At 33.7% G+C, this 24330-nt stretch overlaps 1 protein-coding gene across 1 annotated transcript in view; it reads left to right on the top strand.

Moving 5' to 3' along the window:
- Positions 1-24330, top strand: part of LOC147064130 (fat-like cadherin-related tumor suppressor homolog) — a 1128183-nt gene that overhangs the window by 1047506 nt on the left and 56347 nt on the right. The window contains exons 7-8 of the mRNA XM_085959043.1: positions 9458-9663; positions 23146-23265. Coding sequence (XP_085815169.1) covers positions 9458-9663; positions 23146-23265 — 326 coding nt within the window. The remainder of the gene's footprint in view (positions 1-9457; positions 9664-23145; positions 23266-24330) is intronic.

Genomic DNA, 24330 nt, shown 5'->3' with positions numbered 1-24330 from the left:
GTTTGTGAAAATGGCATGGAGCAAAGTAAGCAAGGCATGATCTGAATGTCTTCTACACCAACCCTTCAACCATCTTACATGCGACATCTTAAACCTTACGTGGTAAAATCGTACAATGATTATAATACAAGTAGGCTTATAGTTCATAATTGTTTAGCTGCCCAATAAAGGTCACCGAGTCTTCTTTCGTTAATTTGATCTTTGGTAGTTCCTTGTGTAAATCTCGATTTAAAAAGGTTTAATTATTGAATCAATACAATTCATTTATAAGTTTTATGTAACATGGCAAGTTTAATTTTTATAATAATACTTAATCAAGTTTCATTACGGGTGTCGGAATCCGTGGTTGTTGGAAAAAGACACTGCATCATCGGTTATTATATCCCGTTTACACGTACATGGATTTTTATCGCGACCATAACAAAAAAAATGCACGTGTAAACAAGTATTATTGTACAAATTGCAAGATTGCATGCATGTATCAAAAAAGTTCAGAAGCTTCTGAATTTTCACGCGACAATTGGACCGTGCAATATCAGCGCCTGCGCAGTAGAACGATAGTAGCGAACCTGCCGGTAAAAAAATTAACCACACCGCACAGAAACTCATTTTAAAGTTAACCGATTTTCACAACCTGTAAAATATTACCATAACATGACAACATCGCGTCTCGCTTACTCTTGAAGAATGAGATTGGCGTGTAAACAGTAAATTATTATCGCGATAGTTTGAAATACACATTATTGTTAAGTAAATCCTTACACGTATACAGGAGGGTTACATGTAAGTTGTACGTATGCAGTTAATCGTGGGACACTTATTCGTGCGCTGCAGAACGTGAAACATGAGTTTGTATAACATTTTATCAAAGACGAGTTCTTCGTTGAACATTTCATCGTGGAATACATTTGTACGTATCTTACAAAATGCGGTGATAGTTTGCAAATAGTAATGTTCCAATTAGATTAACCCTAACCTAACATGATAAAAACATCTCATAAAATTCGTCACATGTTGTAGCATACGTACAAATATACCTACTCCACTGTGAAATGTTTAACGAAGAACTCGTCATTTGATTAACACAAACTCATGTTTCACGTACTGTGGCGCACGAATAAGTGTCCTGCGGTGAACTGGTTACGTACAAATTTCCGGATACGATACAGGTGCTATTAGGTTGACACGGTAGAGCGAGCGTGTGACATAAAGCTATGTGTGGAGTCATTTCCTGGAGGCGGTCAATACCCGCTTTGGGCTGTAGAGCTGATGATGAGAATGGTAATAACGCAAGAATCTTACATAATTTTCATTAAAGCTAAGCATTTAAACATTCTAAGATTGACAGTCTGCAATTAGTAAAGCTTGTTAGCTTTAAACTAACATCATACTCGTACAATGTGTGCTAAAAACTTTTCGTTGGAAAACTTTTCGTGTAATAAAATTATGACTCGTCTTGCCTTCCTTGCCTTGTGCGTAAAGTTTTCATTTAATAACTTTCTACATTAAAATTGAGTGTCTGAACACGTTTATTGCACATGTTAAATACAACTAAGCATATAAATTATGAATAATATTATCATAGTAGTGGTTTTCAGACTGCCAGTAGTTAATTTTGTTTGTATTTTGCGTGATTGTGGTAATTATTATTATAAAGTTTGCAATTAACTGCATATTAAATTTCACCAATCACAAGTAAAATTAGTTTTCACATGTTGTAAACGTATTCCCACTTGAAGTGATCACTTAGATGCAGCATTGCCAACTTTGCGGTTTTTTGTTGCCAGATCTATCATTTTTAAATAGGTATCTATAGATCCTCTAGTATAAGTTGTCCGCTGAATGAGGGCGCCACATGTTAACATTTGACATATCATTCAATACCTTTTCTTAGTTCTAAATTCGAACACCGGACGATTTATGATGTATAATTCGACTGTGGAAAGGAAAAAGGGAGTACTAATCTGTAAACGTTTTTGTTATGGTTTTCGGTCAAAGTTAAAATACAAATTAGACATAAACTTGAAGTGCATGATAATTAATAATTTGGTTTTTTTTATCCTTAATCTGATATTAATTATTGATTTAATTAAAGAAAACAAATAAAGTTTTTATCACGTCAGTTCCTTCTTCTTTTTTTAATGGCTAGCTAAATTTACATAATACAACGTCATTTGCAGCTTACATCCTTTGGACACCACGTGTATTTAGTCGTGTACGTAATAAAACCTATATTTTTTTAAACTAAGGGTTACGCCCTTTTTTCTTTCTAAGGTTGATATTCTATAGCTTGTACATTTTCCATCTGGTGTATGTTTTAATCTAGCATTTTTGGACACCGCAAACAGCTTAAAACTTAGTTAGAATTTTCCACCGGATTTGCTTGAAAATCAACATGCTGGGCTTACGTAGTTTATATATTATTTGGAAAAAGATACCCGGTGGCAGTGCCACCTGTCAACATTATTGCCTATGCACATAATGCGTTCCGTATGTTCATTGCGCAGAGAGATAATATATAGTACTTAATATATGTGTGTGTCTTGCGCTACGTGGCAGACAGATAAATCAAGTAAATATGTACCTATATACATCTTATAATATTTTTATACACTAAATCTTTCATACAAAATGACAACTAAATTTCTTACCTGCATTCATTTTAAATTCTACGACCTGTTCTATTAGTTCTTGTAAAAATGATGTTTATAATATTGTGACACAATTTTTTTGAAATGCTACTCTCTAGACACTTTTTCAATTTTGAAAAAATCTAGCATTTTATTCTGCCACCTAGTTTATTTTCTTACCCTATCTGACATATTATATTAATGATAGTTGGCAATACTAAGATGTATATGAAAATGATATTAACATATATTAATAACACATATTTTAAAATGTTAATACGCTTGAAGAGAAATAGCGCCGCAGGTGACACTTTTTTACTATGAGTGAAATGTTGTGTCACTTGCCTGGTCAATCCGCCAAGCCGTGCCCCCCTTAAGCCCGGGCCCCCAGGCTAGAGCCCTGTGATCCCTCCCTTGTGTGAGCCATGATCTCACGTATGCTTTAATGAGATATAAGCATTATAATATTGAGTTGCAGGACTTTATTATAATTTGGTTGACGAAAGACAAAATTTTAGAGACGTTACATCTGAGAAGTATACATATATGACGAAGAAATGGATTTGATTTTACAATTACAGAGTAACTACACATAATATGACATAAAACTGAATAATAACCGGAAGTCAACTGATGTAGTGGATGCTTCATAATGTAATAATTACAAGATAAAAAGAACTTTTTATATACAACGTTTTTAAATTTTCTGTTGAATCATATAAACTTGACTTGACTAGCTTAAACGATCAAAAAAAAAATTGTATTTGATAGAAATAATACTGAAATGTCATTTTGACACTCATATTGTTTCCCATAGTAACGCACGTATATATTAATATTTTCCTAGCAACCAATAATACTGGATTGGATTACGGATTTCTTCCGAAATAACTTTTCATACAAACCAGAATTAACTGAAAATGAATTCAATTCTACTTAAAGATGGCTAAAAGTATTAAAAATGCATTGGCATCGTGTTCTGATATGTTCTAAAAGTTTCAAATGTCTAGCTAGTCGGGAAGTTAATTAAAAATCGATTGTAAGATTTGTAATGGACAAACAACCACCGGATAAATAATAATACGACCTAATAATAAAAACGTTGTAAAAATGGGGCATTACAATCGTTATATTTTGACACATTTATATCCTTATGATAAGTGAACATGCACAAACCGCGGATGCATATATGAACGTAGTTATGCAGAATGTAGCCAGTCGACAATAATGTCGATCTGATATAATGGCACTTTAGCAACAAAATGATATTAAAAATGCTACATTGTAAGTAGTATTATTGTAAGAATAATTTTCAGCAGAACGTAGAGAAAACCTTCGCGCATCTGATCTATATCATATGTAACTATGTCCATATATGCCAGGCGAAAATGGATTAATCTTGCTAATACAGACTTATCAATAATCGTTAGGTACCCCAACTAGAGATCTCGCGTATGTATTCGGGAAACTCACCATTTCCATTATATTTTGTATTTTACGCGATAAACTTCAACTGACATTGAATTGTTCAATATATGAAACGTTTCCTTCAAGTAAAAATGCGTAGGAGGAATATGAATGTATCCCGTTAATATTTCGACGGGTAATATGCCACTACTCCAGTAGTAATATATTGTAATAAAAATTAATAACACTATGTCAATGTTTTCAGGAAAATAATCTCTTAGCGGAAAATACAAGCAGACGAATCGGCTTTTGAGCGTATTCGGAAAGCCGTCGCATTATATTTATGAGCACATATTTTTGTATCTCACGTGTTATTACTTGTTTTTTTCTCTTCTCTCTTTTCTGAGAAATCATTCTTCCTATGCGAGACGTAGGCTTTGCCGGAGGAGAGAAAAAAAGCACGAAAATGAAAATGGATGAAGGAAAACCGAATTTATTTACGCACAATATGCTTCCGATCCATTCAAGTGCTAACTGCAAGATACGAGATAACAAAATCTTTAACAAGGATTCTAAATATACCTAATAATGTACACTTACAAACGTCGACCACCTTCACAGAATGCAAACCAATATAGATTACTTCTCATCAAAGATGTTAAAGAAAAACTTTCTTTTATGGAGATTGAACCTTTATATATGAAAGTAAAGTTAATAATTATGTTACTAAGGTTTATATTTAAATTAGTTGTTTTCCCGTTTTAATTTAATATAAAACAATCATGGCCCCCACATCCTGAAGCGGGCCCCTAGACCAGGTTCTATAGCAGGCCCCCCTACCTATCGCTAAGGTTAAGGGCAGTGTGATTTTCTACAGTAGTGTTCCCCAAGTCGTTTCCACGGAATCCCAGGGTTAAGGGCATTCCGTGTATTTTTAGCGATTTTTAAATAAATCCAGTTGATTTATTGAGTTGTCGGCACTCAGCTTAATAATATGAAGCATTGATCGAGACCTTCTTTTGGGGTACCCAAGTAACATGGAACCCTTCGCCATATTGGATAAGAAGCCATTTTGTAAGTCCAAGTCAGGAAACACACATAAAATTCTACGCTCGTATTATCATTTAATTATATCAATCATCATATCACATCAGTTACATTGCATAGCCACATATTTCTTAATTAAGGAAAATAGTTCCGCAGGCGACTTTTTTTACTATTAGAGTATATTTTTGGTATTTGTTTTTCTCATTTAACTAGTCGAATTGCCACACCGGGCCCCCCCTAAGTCCGGGTCCCCAGAAAAGAGCCCTGTCAGCCCCCCCTTTGTGGGGGCCATGGAAACAATGTATCACCCAAAAATAACGAGGAAAACCCTCTCCTTTACAAAAACATTGGTACCTATATTGTATGAAACTGTAGCTAAATTTACAATACTCTTGTTGTACGTAGCTTATTTACATGTGACAGTAGGTACTGAGATAAAAAAAATAATTTCAGGAAGACAGGCGGAAACCGCGCACATTTTCATGGCATAGCCTAACCTAACCTGACAAATAGTCCAGTATATCGGCTATTTTCAAAATTTATTTGCCGCTAGCTTCCTCTGTTTAAAGTGTAAACGTAAACTGACAAGAACCAAATAACTTTCTACTTTATCGTTACAAATATAAAATAAGTGTTTATTTATTATATCCATGATTATTTTTTAGTTGTACATTATGTATGATTTATGAATAATCGATAAATATCGAATAAATAATTAAATCCAATTTCTACGCACCGCTTATCTTATCATCATCACTCGACAATATACTATCAACCCATTGTGCTGATGTTCTAGATTATTCTAGAATCTAGATTAAAACATACCTACGTACATATTGCACATTTGAATTTTTAAATATGATAGATCGGGGATTCTTAACATTTGGGTAGCGATCCACAATTTAGTCGATAAAAGTATTGGATCGGTCGTGAATTATTTTCAAATAATAACTGTTTTACAATATTGCATACGATTCGTTATAAACCTCCAAAAATCATTTTAAAAAAGTGATGTCAATGCATGTCTAATGCTACAAAGCACAGAACAGTTTAATAAATAGAATTCCGATATGCTATATTCCAATACACTACATTTTGACGCAGGGTTTTGAATGTGTGAGTGTTCTACGAAAATTACCCACGCATTATAGACGAATAATGTGTTGCAACCTTCAATACACCAATATTAAATGAACGTCGATGCATAAACCGAGAACAGTTGTCAGTATTAGGCGTATGATGTATTTTTGACACGTGTTTTAAGTTTATCCCGTATTCTTCCTCGCTCGAGATAGGTTGTCTGCTTCTCCACACCCGTTGAGTATTTCAGTTCCCATTATTTCTAAGTTCCCTGTTACAAAGTCTTTCTCGGTGTCCAGAATTTAATAAAACAAATGCCGACTCGTCATATAGGTACTGTATTTTTAATATCCTATTTATTATTGTCTGGAAACACTGTCAGATAGAGTAGTGTGAAGCGAATTGACTACACAGTGACCATTGCGTTGACGGGCTGCTGAGGTTTGATATTTTTCGCATCAACATATTGTGAGCCAACAGAGCTGAAGATAATACCACTATAACTACCTACTGTATTTTGTTTTATTACTATATACGATTTATTTTACATATATTTTTTTGGTTGCAAACCACAAGTATTATCCTCTGGGTCATAGTTGAAAAAGGTTAAGAAGCCCTGAAATAGATAAGTAAAAACTTATTATATAGTTATATCACGTATACCCATATATAATAATATCATGTCTATATACTACGAGTAGCTTTGTTAGATACAGTCGTGTGACATACTCAATAATTCTATTTGCAGCAGTTTTAATCCACCCCATACTTACTTTCATTTCCCATAAGGGGATGAATTTTATTAACCACACGTGTCGGTACGCACGCGTTTGGTGAATGAAAATAAGCGAATCTGGCATTATTATTAGAAAATAACTTTATAATACTTAAGTTCCCAATTTATGCCGTAATAAAACCGAATTGAATATTTGCCTTGCCTGCTATTTCGGTATTCTAATTCATTCTTTACTATATTTGCAGTACCGGACAGAATACTCTTTCTAATACTTTGGTCATAAGTTTGAATCTCATGACTGACCAAAACTCACATGTCGCAATAATCAGTATTGCCAACTGTCATTGACAAAAACATGCCAAACGGGGTACGAAAACAAGCCATTTGTCAGGAAAAAACGCTAGATTTTGTGAATATTGCAAGTAAATTTACTTATTCTACCAAGAACGCAATCAATATTGTGTCAACGGCGTTCAAGTTTTGTTTCATGTCATTCCGATAATCGTCAAGCTGACATCACATATGTAAATAGCACACATTAAAGTACACCTATGACACCATTTCACTATATATAAAGCCATGAAATCTCCTATTGATTCATCATGTTAAATTATGTTGTTTTATTTCTCACACTAGGTACTAAAATAGGCACAACCCTACCTGCATTAAGTAGGTATCTGATAATCAAATATATGATGCGCATGAAAATAAATAAACTAAAAATATTTAGCGTATTTTCAGCACATTTAAAGCTCTTGGAGGCATCAAAAGTGGTAGTAAAAACGCCACAAGCCAGATGCGTTTTATGCCAATCGAAAAATACTAGACTCTAGCTAACAATACTTTCTAATTGGTATGAATATATTATATGTCTAATTTATTTTGGTTGTTGTCAATCAAACCCAAGTATTAATATAAGTTGTAGTATCTACTCGTTATTTTTACGGAGAACCCGTCTAATGTTCCTTTGCACCTATTTATGTTTTGATTATTTAAGGCTCCGTGTGGCTATTAATACAGTGTGTTATATAACATATAAAAATATTTTCAACGTTGTATGAAGTTTATTTACCAACAAGCATATTTGTGATAATCCGCACGTCTCGAATACTCCGAGAGGAAAATACTCTTTCTATTATTATAGGTACATAATGATAATTTACAGTATTTCGTGTCTTAGTGGTGGAACACACTCCAAGAAGCTGTGCGATGCGCGCCTAGATGGCATTTACGTTGCGCGCATCGCACGAACACTCTCAGTGTGCCTTTATTCTTGGGAGTTGAACTGTAAGGTTATATTACACCTTCCATATTACCGGGATATCGCTTCTTCGAATTATTATCTATGGAACACGTAATAATTAAAAGATGGACGATTTTATAATATGAACGATGGTATTCTTATGTTTATCAATTTAACCCTAATAAAAAATGAATAATCACTTCCTTACGGCAAAACTGTTTCTGACACCATTTTGGTGTAGGTACATAAGAAGATATACCTACTAAATAATCTAATCCCGCAAATAACTCAGGTTTTTCATAACGTTCATAACGCGTATTTCCCACTTCCCATTTGGCTCAGCACCTTCGATGTATAATAAAATCGAGATCTTTTTTGCCCCCCTCCAAAGTCCTTTGAGATTCTACAAACGTGTGCAATTCTAAACATTGAAAAGATTACACAGCTGGCACTTGCATTATATTGCTCTAATAACTATATTGTTATCATCCTATTGCAATTTGAACGTTTGTAAAAAAAAAATTGCAACCTGCTGTATATTAATAAATCCCATTCACTGCGGAACCTTTAAATTAAATATTTAGCAGTGGCGAAGGGTGGAGGTAGGCTGTTAAGATCCGCCATAAATAGTGCACATTAACCTTTTTCAGTGAAATGTATATGTTTTTATTGAAATAAGACTACAATTTACAGATGGTGTTGGTTGAGTTTTAAAAATCAATTAAACCCTGTCTTAACCAAACCATAATAGTATTGGTATATTTTAGGCGATATGACAAAATTGTGCACATTTTTTCATTCTTACTTATTTGTTTTCGTTAGATTAAGAATACGTATTACACATATTGTTGGTTCATTTTTTCACTATGCCTAAACCAAACTATAATAGATAAAAAATATCATTCTATCTATAAAATATCCAAATTTATGTATCATTTAATTGCATAATTTTAGATATTTTATAGATATACGAGTATTTTTTGACTATTATCTATTATGGCTTGGTTTTCGCAGGGTTTGATTGAATTTTAAAAACTACCAACACCATCTGTAAAATGTAGTCTTATTTCAATGAAAACAAGTATGTATGACTGACTAAGTTTATTGTGCAATATTTATGGCGGATCTTAACAGCCTACCTCCACCCTTCGCCACTGATATTTAGTTACCACATTTAAACAACATGGTAATTATATATAATGTCCACCTGATGGGCAACGCACCAGTTGCGATGGACGCAGTGTCAAGATAGGTGTACCATGTAGGTACCTAAAATCATACTGTTATCAAATTTGTTTTTTTTCTTCCAACAAGGTATCATCACGACCTCCGGACGGCGTCTGGACCGCGAAACCCAAGCCCAACACGCCCTTGAGATACAGATATCTGATGGGGTCCTGTCATCCACGACTAGGGTCCTGATCGACGTGACCGATGTCAATGATCATGCTCCAGAATTCCTCGAGCAGTACTACCCAGTCAAGGTTCCAGCGTCATCTAAGCACACCCCCTACTTCCAGGTACTAATTTTGATAATCATTAATAATTTTGTGCATAATTATACTAACGAGCATAAGTTAATCTTTGGAATTGTTTATGAATGGTCAAAATAAATTTACTACGCTATGTAATAGAATATATACTGATATTTCTGATCCATTGTAACGATATATAAAACACTCTACGTATGTGTATACAAGTGTAGATACTGTCACTTTCTCAGCAAATCTATAAATTGTTATCGATTGTCAAATCAATATGGCTAAACAGTTTTCAAACAAAGACTTTCGACACTGTAATGCAGAAAAATAGATAGAAAACGTTACATTTTTATACAGTACTTAGGGTTCTCTAAAACAGTAAGGTTCAATTATTTGTCTATAAAAAACTAGGTAAATAAATAAAAATAATAATTATTAATTCGTTAAATTTAAACCATAGTAAGTTAATGATGCTTTGGTCATCGTGACAGCCTTCTTCGTTACTTAACTCCATCCAGCGTTACACAGTCTATGTCAGTGAAAAACCCATTGCATTTTTGATTTGGTCCGTTCATCTGGAGGGATCACTTCCTCGTCCTCTCCGACCTTCGGCTCGACCAAATATCACACGCGGACTATAGTTAATTATGTCCACAAATAATTTTAAATATTTCATTAAACTATAGTGACAACGCCGAATAAATGAAATATAAGTCAAAAAATGCGGCATTTTTCTTAGGGACGTTTTACGTGAGGAGTTGGGAGAATGCTGTACTTTTATCCCCTCACAATGTGACCGAGATACTTCAGTTTTCTTATTTTGATGCTATGCAGAACCCATCGGTATTTTCTTATTCGTTTGAGGGCGTCAACGTTGGTCACCCTATCAGTCCAAGGAAGTTTCACATCTGTGAAGCCTCAACTGACATCTTCTAGTTTAGCTTCCATACTGCCATGCCATAGAAAACGATCTGAAGAATATAACGGCGAAACATTTTATTACACAATCTATTAATTACATAATACTGCGACATCAAATGATTCCTTTGTAATTCCGTCAATAGATATCACTGCACATTCGCAATTTTTGATGTACTCATCCTTAAACGTGTTATTGCTATGCAGTGACGTCCCGTGGGGGTAGGCAGATTGAGCGTCGCTTGGGGGCGGCAGTTACCCAAAGGGCGGCAAATTGAGGAGAATCATTAGGTAGATATATAAGTAATAACGGAAATATCTTTCCATTAAAAAAATCAGCTCATTGGTTGGAAACAAAATATATTAATTATGTACCTACTATACAAGTGTTCGCATGATTTTTTGCCGGGTTCGCGATGTCTAGTACACTTACGCTGTCTTTGGAGGTCACGTTCTTGGTAAACAGCAATGACACGGGCATATCTAATTTTAAAATTTCTCCAAATATGTTTGCCAGTCACTCGCGAGTTTTGGAAGTTGTTAAGTATATTTTTGAATGTACTTAGGTACCTATCTGAAACCGTAGACTCGCAATATTGTCTATTGAAGCAGAGATGGCATTTAAATTAGATGTAGTGGTATATATCATGCAGTGGCGAAGGGTGGAGGTAGGCTGTTAAGATCCGCCATAAATAGTGCACATTAACCTTTTTCAGTCAAATTTATATGTTTTTATTGAAATAAGACTACAATTTACAGATGGTATTGGTTGGGTTTTAAAAATCAATTAAACCCTGTCTAAACCAAACCATAATGGTATTGGTATATTTTAGGCGATATGACAAAATTGTGCACATTTTTTCATTATTACTTATTTGTTTTCGTTAGATTAAGAATACGTATGACACATATTGTTGGTTCATTTTTTTAATTCATCAAGCTATGCCTAAACCAAACTATAATAGATAAAAAATATTATTCTATCTATAAAATATCCAAATTTATGTGTGATTTAATTGCATAATTTTAGATATTTTATAGATATACGAGCATTTTTATACTATTATCTATTATGGCTTGGTTTTCTCAGGGTTTAATTGACTTTTAAAAACTAACCAACACCATCTGTAAAATGTAGTCTTATTTCAATGAAAACAAGTATGTATGACAGACAAAGTTTAGTGTGCAATATTTATGGCGGTTCTTAACAGTCTACCTCCACCCTTCGCCACTGATATCATGTTAGTAATGTATCCATAAAACACATTTTTTATGCCAGTGCTCCATTGGCGAGACAAAAGTCAGAGGACAATAAATCGTCCGATTTGTCTATGCTCTGGTATTGATCAACGAACGAATAAAAAAATCGAGCTGTCAAAAGTCAAAAGTTGCGATTATCGTAATGTCTTCCGATAATCCTATAATTTTGTGCTATTTATATGTATAAAATAATATAGCAGTGAAAACAACACAAGTTTTACGTTTTCTTTTATGAATTTCATAAATACAAATAAAAAAATAATTGGTAAATCTCTCATTTTCTAATGTGCAAATTAACAAATGAATCAATGAAAATGTTTAAAACAACTACAGATTTTTTTCGGTTCGAATGATTACGTATTAATGTCAATAATCGAATTTGCATAGTGATCGACGGACGAAGTCTGGCAACTCGAAGAGTAAAATATCAAACATGTTTGAAATCCAACGAGCCTGGTCTGCGGATTAAAAAGTCTGCAGATCTGGGGTGCTCCACAAGAAAAAAAAGTCCGAAGACTGTAAATCGTCTGACTTGCGTGCCAATGGAGCTCCGGCATTAGATATTGTAGTTATGAAAGGATGATAAAAAATACTGTATAAAAAAATGTATCGGCATTTTGGCACTGCTTAGGGGCGGCATTTTTTCTAGGAACGTCACTGTTGCTATGGTAATATGTATTTAATAAACGAAACATCTGAGCGAGGAATAATAATATAACATTTTGAAATATTCGCGTGTTGAAAATGCCATATTAATAATATTATTATTATTATCTCACGACGATTGCACGGCGACGTGAAAAGCTGTAAAAACCTGCTCGCATATTACTCGTACCTACATCCGCGGTTTAATTTTTGGCCGACATATCGCATGACTTTTTATTCACGAGCGGCACGTACACGTACCAGCCATTAGAAGGCATAGTGTGCTAAAAATTCAGATATGCGAATTTAATAACTGGATGTACCGCGTATGTATAGTTTTAAAAGTGGGGCGGTGCTTTTTTATTTTGATAAATGCGCGCACTCGGTGAAAGGATCTTCAAAAAAATGCAACGGAATAATTAATTATTGTATGCAGATGGGACTATTTCAGTTTTTATCGTGCATGTTAGCCGTCCAATTTCAACCACACATCGCTTTGTACCACAAAACAGATTAATAAGTAGAATTCAATTAGGCTATTCTCAATTTGACGCAGGGTTTTGAATGTGTGAGTGTCTTACGAAAATAAACCACACACTATTTTTTTCTTTCTTTCGACCATGTCCGATCTTAATAGGATCATAATATGGGCCTCCACAGAGTGGAGGTTTGTATTAACAGATTTTATTTTCACGAGAAATGGATGTCAGCCACTTGCTCAACCTATTAGGTCCATACTCTGACTCATACACAGATTAAGTGTACTTGCCAGACCCAGGATTCGAACCTGGGACTCACGACGCAATAATGTAACCTTCAAATACACCACTGTTGAATGAGCGTCAGTATATAAATCGAGAGCAGTTGTCAGAACGAAGGACGAGCGTATTCTTGACACGTTTAAGTTTATCCCATATTATTCCACACTCGATATCGGTTGCCTGTTACTAAACACCCGTTAGGTATTTCAGTTCCCATAATTTCTGAGTTCCCTGCTTTCTACAATAAACGACAATACCTCCCAATTTTTTCAAGTTTCGAAAAAAAGTAAATTACCCAAAGATTGAAGGCCATAACTACTACTAACTCTTTGTATTATAACAATTCCAAACGTTTTAATTCGTCTGACATCTATCACTGAACGTGACATATTGCATACTGCTCTTCTCTTACCCCAGATAATAATCGTGGAGTCGAACTCAGATATGAGTTCACTTCACACTGTCAGTCTGTCAGAAATAAGGGTAGCGGTTTGTAGTTTGATTCGAAGATTTGAGAACCTGTGTCGTGAATAGCAATAGCAATATCACCCATCCCCATTTCTATTACATTAAGGGTACCGTGAAACAAAAAAAGTTTTACAACCACCAGTCGTAAGGCACCTTGAAGACTGATATTATAATTTTTCATGTTTTTCTTTTATTTTGTATTCGTGTAATTTTCAGAAGATAATGGTATCGTATTATTTTCAAGAATTTATATCTATTTTTTTTTGTATTATTTTCTTAAAAGCCTCGTTTATTAAATTTTGTCGGTAATTGTGATTGATTATAAATTATTGGCACGCGTCAATCATAATTTAATACTGGCTTTCAATCTTCATAATAATTTATTGTGGTTTTAATGACTTTTCGAATAAGTTTGCCGCGGAAAATAATGTTGCCTTATTATTTTCGTTTCGCTTCGTTTTTCAAAAATTATTATCCTATTTATTTTTACAGATATATTATCTAGAAACAGTTATGAAGATGAATAGTATACCATACCATTAAAGGATACGTAAGATGAATATTAAATAGATTTAAATACCTCTTGTCAATATTTTTATGACAAAAAACATTTCTTGGATTTAATCAAAGATTTTCTCTCTTGACTGATTTTATTTTTTCCCCGCTTCTTTTTGCGTTGCCGTTTTGTGTCGATGATTAATGACCAAATTTTTCATTTCTACTCCTGTCCAGCGATGCCAACTTGCCAGATCTAGCATTTTGAGGCATCTATCTTACAAAATACGAATCTGGCATTTGACGTTAAATCTAGCATTTTTCAAAACCCAAAACAGATTATAATTTCTCGTAACAAAGCTAGAATATTACACAAGGTTTACTTGACACTGAACATCTTTTTTACCTTATATCTTACCAACAAAATAAATGTAATATTATGTACTTATATACTTTAGTGTTTACACAAAATTTCGCACCCGCATTTATTTTCAGTTGTTTTACTGACTTGTTCATTGTAAATGATTTTTTAATCTTTTAATCCTAACAACAAATTATGTTTTTGAATTGTTTTGTTGAGCAAATTTAGATTTTTTGTCAAATAACTGATCTTCTGTCAAATGACAGCCACTACACCCGTGTCGGTTTTATTGTGTTTCCAAGATCTTGATCATTGAACCGAATTTCTAGGTTGCTTAGGCACAAAAACTGGCTTCTCTATAGTCTATAATCTATATAGCTATGTTGCACTATTGTTTGAAAAGCTGGATGGACTGGTGTACGCCCAAATTCCGAAACTTACATCAACCCTCCCAACCCTCGCGGCGAAGTCAAAGGACCCAGATGTATCACTAAGGGTTCGCGCGGACGACAGGATGGTCGCGACGATGGGGGCGACGCGTTCGGTGCGGTGCTAGTCGAGAGGGTGGCTCGAGACTGTGATAGAGAAATTAACTTATAGAAGAACACCCTTGCAATTTGGAATATACCTCTCTCGGTCCTCTTCAAGAACCGGGAAAAACAAAACTAAAATCGCACACGTTAATTCCTACCAACCTCTATTACAGATAAAAATACAGATGCAGGGGATGCGGGATTAGCCCAGATGCCCCATAACCGAGGACTATCAAAAGTCAAAAAAGTCAATTGTTTCAAAAATATGCAGTTTTTCTACGTTTGATGACATTTATCAGCTCGTATTGTCACCTCTCAGCTACTTCTTGCTTTGCAGATTCTATCTTTCAATGATAATGGTCATTTGTTACAGTTCTAAGTTAGCGACTCACGGTATTCGAATTTAAATTCGTTATTCAAATGGAATATATAGTACAACAATTCTAATTGTATTTATTTTGTTCAATGGTCTTAAAATATATTTTTATTTTTTAAATAATTAATCTAGATTACACCCCTTGTTGATGTCATCGACATTAAAGCATTATAATCATAATCGTCTAACACACGTCGGGTTAGTGCTTTACGTATTAGGTACTCAGGTGCGTATCTGAGGTTTTTACAAATTCCATCAACAGTGGCAACCATCTCTAAGCGGGCCCCAAGGCCAGGATCTTTGGCGGCCCCCTAGCTATCACTGTGATGAATTATATCAATCATCAAATTGCATAGCAAAACCAAATATTTAAACATGTTAATATTCCTTAAGAAAGTAGCGACGCAGGCGACTTTTTTTTTTCTTAAAAAAATCAAATTTGTGATCTGTGTTTATCTCTCTTAGCTGGTTAACCCACCACGCCGGGCCCTTCCTATACCCGGCCCTCCAGGCTAGAGCTCTGTCAGCCCGCCTCTTGTGGGGGCCATGGTGGGAACCATGTTTTGTAAATTGAAGTCATTATAATAAAATTACCAACATATATAGATTCGTAAACTTGAGCCAGGTTTTTCAAATTTTAATTTTGAAGTCCTTACTAATTGTAATAATAATTATTTTTTATTCACTGAATCAAAACTGAAGATTTTAACAATCTTTATTGAAAATAGAAGAACATTCGTATTACATATTGTGTATTACAATAAAATTAAAATACTATTTACAGATATCTCCATAATAATATACATCATTTGAAAACATCTCGTGCATATACACACTAGATAAAATCGTTTTTGTAGAAAAAAATACGACGCCCGCCGGGACTTGAACCTGTATCTGCTGGGATGCTGGATGGCTGTATATGCATGAGATGTTTTCAAATTACATATATTCAGTATATTATATAATGTTATAGGTAAATCATTCTACCGTGGCACCATGGGTACGGAAAAAAACGACTTGCAGATGTAGTGGTATTGTCTGTTAGCATTAAATCAGGCATTGCAGCAAACAATTCCAATACATACGCGAAATCCCTATGGTGCCCACTGTAGAATGATTTACGTGTCTTGTTCGCTGAATAAAAAAAATAGTTAATAAAAAAATACCTCCATTATTAGCAAGTTCAAGTAAGTTACAACACAAAAATATCTCCGAGTAATCCGTGACGTCGGTTAGTAATTAAAGTAATACCTACTTTGATTTAAAATATTTAAGTCGATTGCCAATCGTAGCTCAATTTGGGAAGCGCTTCAGAGAAAATTATAAGAACTAATAGTTAAAATTTGTCGTAATTAGTATGACAGCTTTAGCATAGTGGTCTACGCGCGGCGGGCGCGATGCCTGGAGAGATGCAGGCTCGATTCTTGCTTACTTTTTTCAAAAAGATTTTTTCTATTGGTTATAATACATTTTTTCAGAAGTGTTTTCAAAATTATGTATGTTCAATACTTAGAATATAACATTCTTAAATCTTGTGAATTATTCGTTGAATAAAAAAAATAGTTTATTTATTATACATATTTAATTTGAATATTTGAATAATAATTAGTTACATGTTGTAGGTACAGCCAGCTAATATCGCACTTCCCGACTGCTTTCCGTTCGATCGATTATCCCTTTTCTAATCTGTCGAGATTCTCGATAGAAAACATCCCTCGGAATGAATACTGAAAACGTAACATGTTTCCGATAGCCTCCCCTCCCACGCTATCAATGTTTATGTTCCAATAATTATTGTTTTCGAGGATTTAAACCCTCCGTACGGACTCGCCCATAAAACGTGATTTTAATTTGACATTAGACCACTTTCGTATGCTCGGCTATGCTTCTTCGCTGAAAACAGTTTTTATCGGCGCTGTAATAATACACGGACAAAGATATTATGAAGATAGTAACTTAAGCTTCTACAAAATAGTGATATTCAACCTTTTTAGATGACACATCTGATGCGTCTGCCTTCAGCCACGTCTTCACACCATTTCACTCTTTATGTAGGTATTGGTATTCTGATAATAATATTATTATGTACAAGATTTTGGCATGCACCTAATATACCGGATGAAAATACAAAAACCGTTATTCGTGAAATAATATAATTAATAATATAATTTGTAAAAATCTCTTTAAAATATTAATATTTTATGGCATGTGTCATTGCTAGTCACCAAGGACGATGAAGGTTAACGGTAGTATCCCGACAAAAAATACTGTCCTATGCAGCATTTTATGGTGATTAATAGATTTTATTTCCACTGTTAATACCGAATATATCGGTATTGCCCTCAGAGTAATGAGCCGTGAGAGTAGCCGTGATTCTTGAGTATAACGCACAGTAGAACCTCGATTTTATTATTATCAACGTAACTATGAAACGTTATACCATCGTGTTGCTTCTCAGTACGGCTACCAAATTTAAACACAACATAGTTAACCATATATTCTACAAAAATAACTAAAAATAATTACCACTAACTTTATATTATTTAACACGAAATAAATAAATTTCAGTAACACGTGCTCGCAGTTTTCATAGTCAAATCCATATTTACCGGCGACGTTTTCAAAAAATATTTAATTCAGGCGTAGAAATTACTCTAACGAATGCATAGAGCAGAGATATAATCGTGCCGAATGCTTACTCACTTGCACTTGTTGGTCAATTTTGTTCAGGCCTTGATATTGTCTGATTTTTAAAACCGGTGTATCGAAAAATACTGGGATACCGGTTTTTAAATACCTGTTTTGCAATCCCTAGTAGGAATTGAATACACCAAATTCTACTTTACAATTTTATTCTAATTCAATCTATATGTTCTAACACAATCACTGCTCACTTTTTAATTACCACATTTAAATAACACGTTAATTATATCTAATAGCCAAGTACTCTACTAAATGAGTTAAATAAAGAAAGATTGGACACTAGTTATAAAGGATACTAATTATTGTTTTTAATTTCTTGCTTAATACCTACCTACGTTTAAAATTTTCCAGTCCACGTATTGGCTATGATCGCGTCATTATCACTGGAACAAACACACTTAGGTATCGGTGCGATAAAAAAACAGCAATATCATGTCTAAAATGGAAAGGGTGCCGTTATATATTATAAACTTTTGAATTGTTTGCTAACATTATTGTTGCTAGCGTTATAAATTCTAAATTCAAACTTTTTTTCTGTAATAATAATTCTTCGTTCTCAGTGTTCCCGCGCGAAGTTTTGACGTTTTTATTCGCCGATACGAAAACTTCCGCAGCGCCGTCGCGCGGCAGTTTATGAAAACCGAACTCCGGACGACATGCGACGAACTAAAACCAAAGTCGGTACATACCGCCTCGGCGATATGAAACTTTCAAAACTATAGTTTAGAATTCGCCACTAAGCTTGACGTGCGATTTTATGTTGTCAGTAACTTTGCCATTTTAATTTCCCTGCCCGCGTGCCACATGTTGGTCGCATGCTACAGCCTGCCAGTTGTGTCATGCTAACGATTTAGAAACATAAAATATAATTCAAGTTTTCCCAGAAGTACAATGCGACTGCTTAAGGGGGGAAGTTAACCTAACCGATTTTTTTTTTAAAACGGTACATGTTCAAACACGTGCGTTACCATCATCTTACTTCCTACTTCACTTAGCCTTTGTCAATTTATGAATACGGCCGTATGTTATAGCTTAACCACTGGGAAATACCAATAGAAATGGCGTGTTTCAAAAAAATACTACCCTATTCTTAGGTCAATAATTATTATAACGCAATCATTATTCGTAGGATGTTTATCATATTTGAATGGTCAAAGACATAGCTTATAATTAGTATCTTTAGAATTATCTTCAAATGTGTTAATCTTGCCCATTTTTTGAATAATAAAATGCCTAATTTTTGTCAAATTTGGGATCACAGAGATTATCAATATATTTTTTTATCGTAAATATTTCACTATAATAATGTCGATATAAATTATACTGATGGTTTTATAAATGCGTTTAAAAATAATAAATGTAAAAAATCTTAACACCACTGCACATTTATGTACTGAAATATGACTATATTCTAAAACATTAGAGCGAGAGGTTTAAAAGAATACTATTTTATGTAATACAAATACTTTGTGCAGTCATCAACTGCTTAAAATAAATATGAAGGATAATAAGGCTTCAAAATTATTAGATTATCTACAACGTTTAAGGAATGTCCAGGGTTATGCTCTGAAAATACCAAAAAAGCTCCATTTTGACCTACGCTAACCTTAACGGCCCTCATTAGGATTGCAGACGCTTGTCGAATCGCGACACACGGTTAATGGATTTCGAGGGTGACACGTCAAGTTACTCAAGGTGAATGAAAGACGTTCGTTCGCTCGTGTTGTCTATAAGAGAGAAGTATGATAATCCTACCGTTAACTTAATCTTGGTTAATGCTTGCGATTTCTCGACTTATTCATTTCTCGAGATTTGAGGTGTTTCCCAGTCAAGAATATTTTTTCTCGAAAATTCGAGATGGTTTTAATAATTTCTCGTGATGTTATTTTTGAGAGCTTAAATTATTTCCGGCTGAATCTGTTTGAGATCAAATTCGGGACCCTTGTTTTAGCTTACAAAAAAATCACAGTCGAATTAAAAAAAAAACTTCCGGTACGTGATTTTGGTGCCCAATGAGTTTGAGAGTTTACATTTCAGGCCAAACTAGTAACAATTTCTTGAAATCTCGAGATTGTCATTTATATTTTTTCGAGAAATGAGGATTTTCGAAACGCGTGACCAATATTTAGTAGAAGACTTTGTGACATAGTGTAACGATTGGGATGGTTAAAATATAGGAAATATTGTAACGTCATTTATGGACAACCCTTTATAGAAACAGAGAGATTGAGAGAGAGAATGAATATCGAAATACATTTATAATATTCGACTAATAGAATAAACAAAATTCCTGCTCAGCTTATAATCATGAACATTATTTTTAGTAAGTAAGTATTTTGTAGTTTGTTATTAATAAGGTGTGATCATTTTGTTGCCTAAACCCAAATACCTACCCCCAAATCTGTTTTGTATATGAATTTAATAAAAACACATTAATTTTGTCACTCGTTTGTAATGTTATTTTTCGACACATATCTAATACAACATATTATGTTCTGATTTATGATACGAACTAACAAAAAAAAAACTTTCGAATTGTCATACAATTACTGTGCACATTTACATCTTAAAAGTCTGGGATCCATTATTCAAGATGCGAAATTATTCAGCGAGGCAATGTGGCCCTGTCATTTTTTATTAATGGCGGCCAATAAAATTTTAAGATGCTTCCTAATGTCTAATTTTATTAAGCACATAATTAATGGCAGTTTGAATGATAACGTTTTTAGTGTATTAATATGTTCTGGTATTACTAAAAAATTAAAACCATAATGGTCCACTTGAGAAACATTTAAACGCATGGTTATAAATACTACACAATATTTGATATTAGCAAGAGTTTCCATTACATATTTTTTTTTCTTTTCATAAGGATTGTATCATAAAATAATATTTTATGTTATAATTCTATCGGATTATTGCCTAAAGCTTTCAAAAACTTTTGTCATTACTTTGTTTGAACGGCCATGCGTTTAATCGACTCGATTTCGTTTTCACAAATATTACTAAAATTTATTAATTTTCTCTATATTGTGGTTTATTAATTTTCCTAAAAAATCGTAGTCCTTTTACTAGGTTTTCTTTAAATCAATATATACAAACGCTGTGATTATTACTGTTAGCTATATGATATATTATATTACGACTTTAACTATCTACATTTACTATACTGTCCTCATAAAATGTATAGCTATAACCCACATGTTCGTAGTAATGGTGACGTTAGGTTGGGAAATTGTTTGTTGTGTGCGTTTTTACAAGACCTAACTGCTTACCAAAAATATTAATAAGTAGTACACTGTCAAGATTTAAAAAAACAGATATATTCATATAATTAATAGCTATTGGCAATGTCTCCCTAAGCAGACGATACCGGTCCTGAATATAATTAAATTATCTGAAGTATGTACTGTACAATACACTGTGTTTTATTTATATTAATACAATGTTAGATTATAATAATATATTATATACCTGGTCATATATATATACTATAATAATGATATGATTGAGGCGGCTCTCGTGGTGCATTGCGTAAGGCGCTTGCCTTCCACCCGAGAGTTCCTGGGTTCGATTCCCGGTGAGGACACACAATATTTATGTGTTTTTCTCAAAGCCTGGGTGTTTGTGATTGTTCAAAATTACTAACAACCACCTTGTACGAAAAATCAAGGACATGGTTGTTAATAAATAATTCTTAAAAAAAAGTTACATTATGTCTTATTCTACCATCTTATTAATGTATTTATTTTCTGAAAAAATGAATATTCGTATATTTAAAATATAATCACTCGATACCTAAAATCTAAAGTTAATTATTTATTTTAAGAGGATAGCATACATTCTTATTATTTTTTTAATATAACAGGCCATGCGGTCCAATGACAGTGTAGTGAAACAGTATAGGAGTAGTAAAAGTGAAATCACGTAAATGTATTGTGACCTCACTGGGAATTGAACCCGGAGCCCCCGGATGCGAAGTCAGTATCTTACGCCGTGAAATTTACGATGAATAAGTAATTAGGTCTTTACGTATTTAGTTCGACATACATTTAATTGAAGCAAATCTTTATTACTGTGATAAGATAAAATCAATGTCAAATGGTTTACCTAATTTAGCTGAAAACGGGTAGTGCTAGGGAATGCTTATTTGACAACACACAACTAAAAGATATATTATATGTATCCTTGACAAATGTCCTGCTAATTTTCCCTGCAATATAATAGTGGTGACTAAACGGGAAGAGTAATACTGAACACTTGGATACTGAGTTACTGTGTTGGTATAACACAGTAAAGCACGACAAACACGTACCTAGTATGATCAGATTATTTTTCGTATATAAATTTTTGAACATTTTCATTCAATGCAATGCATTGATTATTCGACAAATAATCTCATACGCTTAATCGAACCCTATTTTATTGCAATAAATGTCGCTGGGTCCCTGTGACATAAGTTTAATCGGTATAAATGAATAATAATAACCAATGTGTACTGTTTGAATGAATTCGGATAATTCAATTATTTATTTACCAGTCAAGGTATTTGTCACTTTTGTAGATCATGCATGGAATACATAATACGATATAACATACTGGTACCTCTTATTTAATAAATATACCTCAGCGTGTTTTATTTGGTACTCCCAAAAGACCAAAGATATTGAGTGAAATTCTTCTAGTATACAGATGGAGTCTAAAAGTATGAAAGTGAAGCCAAAAAGGGACATCTGTGATCTCTTATTCGCGTAATAAGTATTTTATTATTTTTTTAAGGTTTCATCTGGAAGAAGATTCAACATCTTTGTGCAAAAATCCATTTTATCGATGTGATGAAGTTGTTTCGAATTTAGCACTGACATATGTGCAAGTATTGAATCACCCAGTCACTGTCTTTTCAGTGTTACCCACCTACATTACTAAAACAAAACATTTTTTTTGTGCTTTGCATTGAGTTTGGCTTGATTTTGGTTGTGTAATTTTGATTGGTAATGCCAGAACTCGTTGGTCGAGCACTCTCCCGACTTGGAGGCGGAAGGTTCTGGAGACAGCCTTTCGGACGAGTCGGCGCCCTGGGAAACGTACAGCGGAGAACCGAAAGGATTCTCTTTGTTTAGGGTAAGGTCGCAGCATGACCGGTGCACGTGCATGAAACAAAGCCATCAATACCATCAGATAACATACCATATAATGGGATTCACATAACATCTTCACCACCATTGTTATCATATATCTGTAATATGTATCCACAAGCTCTAGCCCTAGATAAACCACGTACCTACTATTTTTTTCCAAATCTTGGTTACTGTAATACATTAAATTTAAATATATTTTAACCTACAATGTATACACTTCAGTATCGGTTTTTTCTATCTACTTATGACAAAATTACGCGGTTAGTCTTGACATAATATGTGGCAATTATTAAACCATCTATTAGACTGGTGTTCAAACTTATGATACGTACGGAGCTCTACTCTCTGAATATTACTCCTTTCAAACCTTAGTACTTACAAATAAATGCAAAGATTTAATGAACGTACATTTTCTTCTTCTTCCAAAAACGAGTTTTGCAAATATTTTACGGAACTCCGGTGTTCTGCATGGTATTGTAAATATAGTTTAAATATTGCTCTACTCACTGCTGAATCGTGGATATCTTTAGTTAATATCAACTTAAATCGGATGACTATCTGTTGCGTCACATTGAACACCGTTAGAGAGAATAGCGATTTCATCAAATAGCATTCTTGTGACGTGATAAGCGATAGTCAGTCACTGCAGATATTAATTAAAATAATCTTTGAAATTTATATTGGAATTTATTCTTTTCACTAAATTTATATGAAACTAATTCGGACGGTTTTAATTAGAAATAATGATAATATTTGATCATATTGTTGTCTCTAGAAAGTTTAGTCGCGTTATTCGATACTGGTCGTGTAATTTAACCGTATAATGATAACCGATGCTAATTTAACACTATTTGAGTACCTGCGTAAGTAGTCATTAATAATTAATTTAATTACTTTTAATTGATTATTTTTATACCGTCTTAATGATATTAGTATTAATTTATATACAAAAACATTATTTAGCATAATTAAATGGTTAATCTTGGGCTTGTTCTTGTATTAATGTTTAATTGGCTTTTGTAATTTTTCATTGATTTGGGAATCGTAT

This window comes from Rhyacophila brunnea, unplaced genomic scaffold, assembly GCF_057557595.1.
Source record: "Rhyacophila brunnea isolate RB1 unplaced genomic scaffold, BYU_Rbru_1.0 scaffold_8, whole genome shotgun sequence".
NCBI classification, from domain to species: domain Eukaryota; kingdom Metazoa; phylum Arthropoda; class Insecta; order Trichoptera; family Rhyacophilidae; genus Rhyacophila; species Rhyacophila brunnea.
The sequence above is the reverse complement of the archived record's forward strand: the minus strand, read 5'-3'. Positions and strand labels throughout refer to the sequence as shown.